At 32.1% G+C, this 10,494-nt stretch overlaps 2 protein-coding genes across 3 annotated transcripts; both read right to left on the bottom strand.

Annotated features, from left to right (window-relative positions):
• Nucleotides 1-4,451: 4,451 nt before the first annotated feature.
• Nucleotides 4,452-6,041, bottom strand: LOC123229952. Of its 2 annotated transcripts, XM_044656008.1 has the most exons (4): nt 5,858-6,041; nt 5,395-5,563; nt 5,155-5,255; nt 4,452-5,051 (listed from the first exon to the last, which is right to left on the bottom strand). In XM_044656008.1, exons 2-4 carry the CDS (start codon nt 5,490-5,492, stop codon nt 4,537-4,539), a joined length of 714 nt encoding a protein of 237 aa, XP_044511943.1. In that variant the 5' UTR covers nt 5,493-5,563; nt 5,858-6,041; the 3' UTR covers nt 4,452-4,536. The 2 variants fall into 2 exon arrangements, with proteins under 2 accessions (XP_044511943.1, XP_044511942.1); XM_044656007.1 differs by lacking the exon at nt 5,858-6,041 and having other exon boundaries at nt 5,395-5,844.
• Nucleotides 6,042-6,185: 144 nt separating this feature from the next.
• LOC123229953 (proteasome subunit beta type-3-A-like) lies at nt 6,186-9,949 on the bottom strand. The gene is made up of 7 exons (XM_044656009.1): nt 9,794-9,949; nt 9,505-9,686; nt 9,293-9,400; nt 8,262-8,351; nt 7,738-7,822; nt 6,872-6,966; nt 6,186-6,546 (listed from the first exon to the last, which is right to left on the bottom strand). Exons 1-7 carry the CDS (start codon nt 9,797-9,799, stop codon nt 6,498-6,500), a joined length of 615 nt encoding a protein of 204 aa, XP_044511944.1. The 5' UTR covers nt 9,800-9,949; the 3' UTR covers nt 6,186-6,497.
• Between the last annotated feature and the right edge of the window lie 545 nt (nt 9,950-10,494).

The following is a 10,494-nucleotide window of genomic DNA, read 5'->3' on the forward strand; positions in this document are numbered from 1 at the left end:
TGGAGTGATTTGTAATCTAAATTAAGTCTGGCTGATAAAGATGTCGATTAAAATTAATTTCAGAGAAATTAAAAATTTATCAATTGATTTAATGTAACAAAACTGGAAAGGTTTATCGTTGAAGTTTGAACGTTGAATTAACGGGTGTAGGTGGATTAAGATAAAGATGAAGGAAGAAAGGAAGCTACGAAGAACTCGCAGAAAACCGCCGCCACACAATTTTTCACTATTCCCACTTCTTTAATCTCATTATTAGACACGCTGATGAGCGTGGACATTACAACATCCTTACGTGGAATTATAAATTCTCACTTTCGGTGCCATGACAAGACACAGGTCTCCGCTACTGTCAAAGGAAATTCAAAATCTACAAATAAAATATGGCCACGTGTATACGTGAGGCATACGTGGGGTAATTAGGAATTGGGTGATCTGCAAGTCTATGTAGGTTTTTTTTTTTTTTTTTATATATGTAAAATTTATATTATTGTTTTTATTGAATTTTGCATAATTTAGGTGGGGCATGTTGAAATTAAATTAAATGGAAGAAAAAAACGTGTGGAAAAAGTTGACTATAATTAATTAGGGAGTCAACATCTTGACCAAATGGATTACAGATAAGGGATGGGGAAATGTAAAATTGTTTTACATAATTAATTGGATCGATTTAAGGTTTGATTTTAATCAGCATTGATTAGAATTAAAATACACTGAACATGGACTAGCCATTATTAATTGGATCGAAAAGACTTTTTCACACGATGAAGAGAAATTATATGACGTTATGCATAACTTCCAATACAAGTTTTTAAATAAAAATTAATTTTATTTAAGTTTTTTAGTAAATAATTTTATTTATTTAATTTTAAATATTCATTATAATTATATTATTATAATATTTTTTTATTATTAGTTATTTTTCTTTTTTCTTTCTTTTATTCAATCTTTTTATCGGTTTTTTTTGTTTTATTTCTATTTTTCTAATATGTTTTTTTTTATCACTAATACAAACTCTCTCACAACTACAAGAGCTAACAACACTTGTACGCTACCATCAACATTACCAAACACCACCATGATGACTCAAGCTCTCCCATCTTCATCTTCTCATGGTGCACACATTATTCACAATAATGTTGAGCTTGGAAGACTTTCTTTTCAACAATATTTGGAGATGGAACCCCGGGATGGGGTGCCTCGTGTTGTTTATCAAACATTTATGCTAATTCAAAAAGATAGAGAGATGTTGCTTCTATTTGAAAGAGCCTGAAAAGGAAAAGAGTGAAAAAGGAATTAGGCCTAAGTTGGATTAAGAACTAGAGAACTCTTCATTATTTCACTGCATGGATGCTTCACATTGTGACATGAAAGTGATTAATTGGACTTTGGAGTGGTTGAACATGAGAACCAAGAAGATCGGCTAATTATGTCCTTGATCTTCATGTTGGTTTGCATTAGGTGGAAGAAAAGGATTGACACTTGTGGGTATATAAAATGAGTATTCAGATAATTTATCTTTTATTATTTATATTATTTGATAATAAAATATTATTAACATTTTTTATTATTTTTTTAGTAATATTTTGTTATCAATATGATGTAATATATAGTATAAAAAATAATCCGATTATTAACTTTATCTCATGTATTAAAAAATTATCAATATAATCTTTATTTTATTAAAGATTAATTAATTATATCCTCGTTTTTAATTAATATATAAGTAACATATATTCTATAATAATTATATCTAATATTATTTAACTAAAATAATATTTTATTAATTATATAATAATTATTTATTTTTATCTAATAATAATAATAATCTTATATATAATAATCTTCAAAAAATCTATTTTTTTTAATATTTTAATAATAAAAAATTATCTAAATCAAATATATCATTGACGATTAATGTTGTTGATGAACCGGTTAAAATTTATTTTTATTAGAATTAATATAAACCATGGTGAAAAATATATCAAATAAATTTTTGAAGGCCAAGTGATATTTAATTTTAAAAGTTTTTATGAAGTAATAAGGGTAATTTCGTGTTTTCCTTTCTTTTGTCTTAAAGAAAACAAAATTTGTCAATAGATGTTCCCAGAATAAGGCAAAAATTTGTCTTTTTTAGACTTTAAAGAAAAAAACTTGTCATTTTAACATAATCTGGTTGGAAAATAGTCTTCTCGTTATTGTGAATTAAGGAAGATGGTCCCCTAAATCCTAATGGGTATTTAATTTGTGAATTAAACAATGATCAACTCATAGATTAGGACTAAATTCAAGTAGATTAGTTTTCAGTGGACTTTCAAGCAATGGGTATTGCCTTCTTCCTCTCATAAATAAAAGGTTCTTTTTTTTTTTGGGGAAAACTTTTATTTTGTAATAAATTCTTGAAGGGTACCCTCAACTAATAAAATTAATTTATTTATTAAACAAATTTCTCCTTCAATTACGGTTTGACTATTCCCACAAATGAAGCAGCCATCCAGATGGCACTATCAAAATGTGAAAAGCCTGAAAAAATTAATAAAAGTTTCTTGTCTATTCCATAATTACAAAATTCAATGAATCTAGAAATCAAACCCAACCCATTTCGATTTGCCCGGTCCTACATGTCGTTTCTGCCTCCCCATATCCACCGTCAATTAAACCTCAAAAAACATGGTGCATGCTCGCCCTCAATTTTTGTCCTTTATAATAAGGTTCACTCGTCGTTTTCGGGAGATAACTCCAAGCCTCGCGTGCTCTTACAAAAGATTTCTGTTTTCCACTTGCCGATTTTTGAGTTGATGGTTATGTAAGATGGAAACATTTATTTATTATTGTTTTGTGGGAAGTCCTTAGTTTGGTTGAAACAATGTTCGAGGCTCCATGGCGGCGGTGGGATTTCTTTTCGGATTTGTTGGAGTTGGTGTTTTCTTGTGTTGCTTGTTTTCAGTTCAGTTTGTCGTTCTGGGAAATGTTAATGGTCTCGCAGCCCTCCATTAATGTGGGCTGTCAATTTTCTTATTCATCTGGAAACCATTTCTTCTCAAAACTTCTTCCTGTTAAATATTTTCAATGAGAATTAGTGATACAAGTAACACTGACATGCAGGGTCGGCTACAAGGGGTCAGGAATGGTCATTACTTCAAACTTAAATAATATTATGTATATTTATTTTGAATATATAATTATTTATATATTATTATATAATTAAGGATAATTATATATTTAATTTAAAATTATTTAATTATATCATATCACATATAAAAATATATATATAAAAAATAGATACATATATTTTTATTGTTAACCTTTTTATATTATACCTCTGAATTTACCATTGCTTCCAGGTAAAGAATTTGATGTTAATTATTTACAACCACATACATTAACGTGGTGAAACTTCACTGCTGCAAATTGGGCAAATCTTTTTTAACTTGAAGCCAATTTGTTATGCACTCTGAATTATAAGGATGTTGACTAGGAAGAGCCACCACTACTTGGATCATCATGGATATGGTGGTGAGACTGAGCTTGTGATTATACAGTGTGCAAGGCCGTACACAATATTCATTGATCATTTGTGGGAATAATTTTCAAGCTTTCTTAATAGAGAAGTAACGTAGGAAAAAGTAAATGGAGCCATCTCTAACTGATATACTATAATAAAAGTGGATTCCTCCTGCAAAAGTGGTAATTCATTTTGTTTTTTTGTAACGAGAAATTCCATTTGAATTGAATTATCATTTTCGGAAGCGTACTAATTATATTAAATAAGATAAACCTGGGTCGGCGTAGTATATTTTGTCCCAAAAGTGGAATTACCCATTTTTGTATCTACTCATCACTGCCTCAACTCTGGGCAATTCCTTTTCTGCATAACTTCTGCTTCATCACAATAGCTTTTCAACATATAATTTTTTTTTGCTTTTATTAAGGGATGGTTTGGTTTAAAGTTTATGATAATGTGATAGATAATATAAATAATAATTTAATTATTTTCTTTATTTTAGATATTTAAATATTATCAAGTTTATTTTTAATTTTGTTACAATTCTATCTGTCTTTATTAATATTTTTAGACAAAATATTCTCATTTTTTCAAAATTGACTTTTACTTAAAATATTTTAATACTCTATTAGTTTTAATGACCTCTTGTAATATGATAATAATTTATATTTGATAATTTTTTAGGTAATTTATATTTTATTTTTTATAATAAAATATTATACGAAGCAAACACATTCTTTAAGTTGAATTGATTTCCAAGGAGGTCACAGTTGAAACAAATAACAGGGTGTAGTCTCAGGACAAGTGAGTGGGTTGTTGAAAGAAGGCAACTATGTGGGAAAGCTATATCTAATGTAACAGGACGTTTGGGAAACCCACAAGCCGTGGAACTTGATATTTTAGGGGATGGGATGCCACTGTTGCCTCATGTTCTGTCAGATACTTTGGGAGAAAGGAAATTTAATTCTTGCTTTATTTTTTATAGTTAATATTTTCATGAGAAATTATACTGAGGATCAAAATAAATTTAAGATTTACCATTTTTGATTCCCATAAACTCCTCTCCTAATGCTTCTGCCTTTCTTAACAAACCTTGATGTGTGAGTTACCCTTATATGATCATGAACTTGGCTACCATGGCTGTGATGCTTCAAGGAGTTCCTTCTATGACTTTGTGTTGCATTTCTTCTACTAATCCCAACTTGTACACGGTAGCTTCTTGGCCGCAAAGACTTCTTTCGGTGAGCTTCTCTGTAATCTCTCCCTCGGCGAGATGAATAATTGCTTCTGGGTATATCATCTGATGAAAAGCTTTCACTGCTGGAAGATTCTTGTTCATAACTAGAATCTGTTTGGCCTATTTCAACAATGTTCCTTCTGCCGCGTTGGTTTCTTCTTTTGAATTTTATGAGCTTAACACACAAGAAAGTGAAGCAATATTCCCAAAAAGAGAACCAGGTAACCAAGCATGCCCACACCATTTTGCAGAGGCTATGACCAATGCACCAGCAGATTCCAAGCTTGTATAAAAGATAGAAGAACAAGAGAACTGCAGATTTTATAAAACAAGTCAAGAACAGTTAAACTATGAATTTTTAATTTAAATTAGGGCAGGCTAGGATAAATTTGCAAGTAAGTGTAATGTAACTCACGCAAGTATAATAAAGCCAGCACTATGGCCAACTTCAGCAGATTGGCAAGACAAAAATTTTCGATGTAGCAGATGAAATCCCATGTTGGCCCACAAACTGAACTGAACCATGCCAGTGAAATGAAAATCCATAAACAAGAAAATAAATAAAACTAAAAGATTTCCTCTCCAACTGGTTACTTCAATTAGACTGCACGAGCATGACAATGCAGTGTGTCCCTAATAAGTTTGAATTAATTACCTGCAAGACTTTCCGGCAAGAAAATCAAGTGGGGCGCCAAAGAGATTGCCAAGGACTTGACCAAATCCAGAGAAAAATGAAGCGATTACATTACCCATCAAATCACTTCACAGATTTACGAGGCTGCTTCTGTAAGATGCTGATTGTGCTCTCTATCTCACCGGACAGCCTGCAACATGAAAGGAAAAGTATAATTTATTCACTTCTCAAATGTAGAAGATAATATGCATAGGATTATATTATGTTCTATTTCTTTAAGAGTTAACTATTTATGAATGTGCCCAGTTCTCCTTTTACGCGATAAATGAAGATTTCACCGATATTAAACCACCCCACGGCGGCAAAGCACAATTCTGAAAGAAATTGATCTATATGAGCGTGCATGAGAGAGAGCGAGAGAGTACTCTTTTGAAGAGAAACAGGACAGTTCACCATATTTTAGCAATATAGTCAGGAACATTACCGTTCTTGGTCTTCAAGACAAGATGTGGACAAAAGAAACCGATGGGGGGTAACTGGAGGTTTATGTTACAAAGACAGAACACAATCTCTGTTAAGTAACTGCCTTGCAAAAGTTTTAAACCCAATCTACGGCTTAGATTGCCTCCTCAAGTTTGAGATAAAATAACAGTTTATGATTCCATCATTTCATTTCCTGCAACCATGGTTTAAACATCCCCTTCTAGAGAAGATTTTAGTGGCCTTTTGAAAAGATAAAAGCATAAAACTTACACTACTGTAATTGCTTGTAGCACTGAAAAAGAAATCATTGAATCATAACACAAGTACCATCGATGTAAACATCCTTAATGAAAAATAATTCAACAATTCAAAGTAATTTAGGAGTAACAAGCCCCCATGCATATTGAAAATTCACATTCTTCCAAAGAAATGCATCATTGGGGGCCGGAGATGATGATCATGGGGATTTAGATTAGAAAATTTGTCAATTCATTCTGAAAATATGAGTAAAACAGTTCGAGTTCTATAAATAACAGCCTTAAACTAAGAAGTTGGTTCGTGTTCAACCGCAGTCTAAGGTTTCCATAAAGAAAAACTGGGGACTGAACACGGACAGTTGACTTGAGCATTATCAAAGCAGATCAATCCATCCTTCCCTTCAAGATTGTTTCCTTGACTTCAGTTGGTGTTCTGCATTAAGAGCCTGACAAGTTAAAAAATGACAAAATATACGTCTAACTACACTAAAGCACAATGTTAGAATATATTCAATCAAGACTCTGCAGCAGGAGATGTTTTCCTATTTAAAAAATCCAACATTTTCAAAATCTAAGAGTGGCCCCAACTGAGCCTTATAGCAAGCTAATTAAAGCAAGGTTCAGTATGAAACAGGAGACTCCTTTTCAGGATCTAGCTCAATACTTCTAGTATTATCACAATCAATTAGGAAATATTCTCACTCTCGAAAAATAAAAGGTACTGGAAAGGATAACTAAAAGCGTCTTAAAAAGCTTACATAATGTAGACATGACCTCCCCAACCACTCAGACAGTCACGATCAACAGATGCTAACAAAGCTTGAGATACAGTCTCAAACAACTGCTCTGGTTCCTGCGTAAGAGTTAACCAAAGCGTGAGTAGAACATTCATTGTATGGGTCAAAATATTCCATATAAAGGAGAGCATTCATGTGGAGAGTCACTGCTGCAAAATCACTAGCCACAGTACATAAGTACATTCAAACTGATAAGCAGAATGCTTGAAACATTAGTTCTTAATTTCATCTGTTCTTCAACTTACTAAGTTTTAAGTTAAAGTAAACAGCATAAATTCAGACTACATAGACTTTACAGTGCCATGTAAACCAACTATTTAAGCATTATCCTCTTAGCCAATAACAAATGAACTTTATGCATTAGACTCATCTTCGATCCCCCATTTCTAATCCACTTCAACATCAAAATCCACCACTCCAAATTTATCAATTCTAATCAAGGATTATAAATTTTCCACTTTCAAACCAAATCTTTGTCTTGCCTTCTCAGTTTTCCACTGTATTATGACATTATCAATAGGCTAATGACTCTTGGAACCTTTTCAAGATAGGAACAAACATACAAAAAGTTTGGAACTCAAGGATCTCACTATACATAACTTTTCATTCATCATCTTTATAGCTGCTATAACAATTGTGTTTATGGAAGTTGCCCATTTAAAATAGATAAATGTGGACACAAAGATATAAACAGAGCATTCATATCCCTAATGATTGCACAGATTCCCTTCTCAGGCATATCAATCAAGTTGCTATTGTATAAAAAATGACATACACAGAGGAAACACAATCCAAAATGAGAAGAAAGGGCATGTCAAGTTACAAACCATGTCAGGCTTGAACATTGCCTCACATGCACCATAAAGGGACTCTGAAGCAGTACCAGCAACAACAAAATCTTTAGCAAGCTCCCTGTGATGAGAGGGGACACATAAAAGTGAAAAACAGAAATACTGGCAGTGCAACATTAAAGCTTTTAAATCGATTCTTTGAAAATCTGTTCATTCTAAATTGAACTTCATATTGGTTTAGATAGAGAACCCTCCAATGATTGCTTACATGAAGCAATATTTTTGGAGATTAAGAATCCATAATTATTAAGATTAGTCATGTCAAAATCCAATTAACAGCATAAAAATTCATCAACCTAGCTCATGTTTGCTCCAAGTCCAAAATTCACATATAACTTTATGAGAGACATTTTCATTTAGCAAAAGACTCTGTCTTTTTTCATTTCCCTTTATAAAGAAAACCATAAATAAAATAGAAACACTTGAAGCAGTCAAGAAAACTCAGCATTTCCATGATAAAAAGAAAACATAAAAAAAAAAAATAATAATAATTAACATACTTGGCTCCAATTGAGTCCATTGTGCAGATAAAGGGCTTGTCTTCATCCCCCAATCCAGCAATCACAGGTTGGCAAAAGTATGGACCAAACCTGGAAAAAAAAACAGCAATAATTTCATTTTACACTTCTATAAATAAATTGCACATTCAGTAATTCTCTCTCAAAGTCAAGGTACTCATGCCACCAATACCATAATAATAAAAGCCATTTCACTGTACATATTATAAAACAAAAACCATCTCAATTTGCATCCAGGATACAAGTAATGGACCAAAACACATCATATAATTCCCTGGTATGCTTCTGAAAAGGAGGGCCAGCTTACTTCAAAGCACTTAAACATACTTATGCCGAGTTTCAGGCAATGACAAGACAACATTTTACAAGAAAAAGAATAAAGCACCTGGCTCCAAAGCTTTGAAATTTTACCCAATGATCTAGCAGGGCATGCTAAGTTTCAACATATTTTGCTTTCACTCGATAATTCTCATCTATAAAAGTTCAGTTAACTATGTTGTTTATGATATTACACAGATAAACAATAAAATTATGCTTGAAACCTAAAAAGATTAGCAGAAATTTTTCTGTAAGGTTAAAACACATTAACGGAATTTTAACAGCTACATAAACAGACAAAGAGTCAGCTATGTAGGTTCAAACCCAATGCATTTAAAGTTTGTCATCTCTACAATTTAATGATAACAATACCCAATACGCCAATTTCCTTGAGTTACAAACTGCAACTCACAAAGTTGTACCTTTTTCTTTTGATGATCAGAAATCACATGAACTCATAACAATTTTAAGTTCAAAACCTAGAATTCTATATCTAGACTCCTGCAGAGCCCTAAAATCTTTTAAAAAGATATTTCTCTAGGCTTTTCCTCAAACCCAAAGCTACACTTCTATACCTAAATTGTGCATACACCGAAATCAACTTATTTCTAAAACAACCATTTCACGTTAATCCAAATACTAATACAACATAATAACAAATAAAATAAAAGCTATAAAGTTTATATTACAAGAACCTTTTTTCATAAAGTAGAGCAGAAACAAGGCTAGCAAATGTTTCGGGCTTCATGTCTCTTTCTTCTCGCAGCTGATACAACTTATGACGGAACACCAACCGTTGATATCTTCAAATCAAATCAAATCAAACCAAAACAATCAATCATATTCCCGTAATAATAATAATAATAACAACAACAAAAACAATATAAAGAATATTATATTATCATACAGAGTTTGAGCGTCGGTGGCGAGTCCAGAGAGGCCTATATAAAGCCGATCATGAATTTTAAAAATTCGCTGAAAATCAGTAGCAATTGTTTGGAGCTGAACTCCGAGTCGGCGATCGCTGGCGATGGCGAAGCAGTTCTTGCCCACCATAGCCACTAGGGCGCTACCATTGTACTCGAAGATCTGCACAAGGATTCATGAATACAACTTTTTGACAATAAAAATATATATGAACTATGCTCTTTCTATAAGAAAGAAAAGGGGTAAAATTAGGGTTTTCGTAAACCTACCGACATTTGAGATTGATTTGGGGAAGTTGAAGTGAAGAAGAACAGAAACTAAGTGAGAGGTATGTGTAGGGCATAAATGTGAGTCGACGATACCTTTTAATCGATTCAAAGCTTGGAGCAGGGGTTAGCTTTCTTCATCAAGCTTTTTCTGTTGGGCCTTTTTTTTGGGCTGGACTATTTATTTTTATGTCATAATAATTTCTTCGGGTTGGTCTAAAAAGCCGATTAAATTTGAATTTATTTAAGTTAATTTAAGTGGAGTTTGAGTTTAGAAGGTCAATCTGTTTTTTAAACCAAGTTAACTCAAGTTAGATGGAATTTAGGTTGGTTCGACTTGCTAGTGGGGTGGATGATTTGATTCAAATTTAGTTCGTAGTTCGATTCAAGTTATTTTAAACAATTGTTAAAATAATACAATTTTGATTAATATTGGGTAAAATAACTTTTTTTTTGTCAATGAACTACGAATTTAAGTTATGAACTCGAACAAACTCAAGCCAAATTATATTTTATTTGGATCGGACTCAAACTATTATTAATTTTAGTTTGACTAAATCAATTTAAATCATTTTTCATTTAAGTCAAACTCGAGAGAATGCTCAATTTGAGTTTTATCCACCCTTGTGATAACCATCAAAATTAAAGGGTAGCTTTATTGAGTCAACTTAATAACTCTTTCAAAAGACATATGCAAGGTATGA

The sequence above is a fragment of the Mangifera indica genome, chromosome 11 (assembly GCF_011075055.1).
Source record: "Mangifera indica cultivar Alphonso chromosome 11, CATAS_Mindica_2.1, whole genome shotgun sequence".
In the NCBI taxonomy this organism is placed as follows: Eukaryota; Viridiplantae; Streptophyta; class Magnoliopsida; order Sapindales; family Anacardiaceae; genus Mangifera; species Mangifera indica.

Excerpts from the sequence above, each read along its gene's own strand:
- LOC123229953 (XM_044656009.1), bottom strand. Across the intron at positions 8,352-9,292 it reads GCTCTACTTTATGAAAAAAG|GTTTGGTCCATACTTTTGCC; the intron begins GTTCTTGTAATA and ends TTTTTTTTCCAG. Across the intron at positions 6,967-7,737 it reads CAATGTTCAAGCCTGACATG|GAACCAGAGCAGTTGTTTGA; the intron begins GTTTGTAACTTG and ends ACTCTTACGCAG.
- LOC123229952 (XM_044656008.1), bottom strand. The coding sequence starts at position 5,492 with ATGGGTAATGTAATCGCTTCATTTTTCTCTGGATTTGGTCAAGTCCTT. Across the intron at positions 5,256-5,394 it reads CTTGCCGGAAAGTCTTGCAG|TTCAGTTTGTGGGCCAACAT; the intron begins GTAATTAATTCA and ends GGCATGGTTCAG. Across the intron at positions 5,052-5,154 it reads GCTGGCTTTATTATACTTGC|TTCTCTTGTTCTTCTATCTT; the intron begins GTGAGTTACATT and ends TAAAATCTGCAG.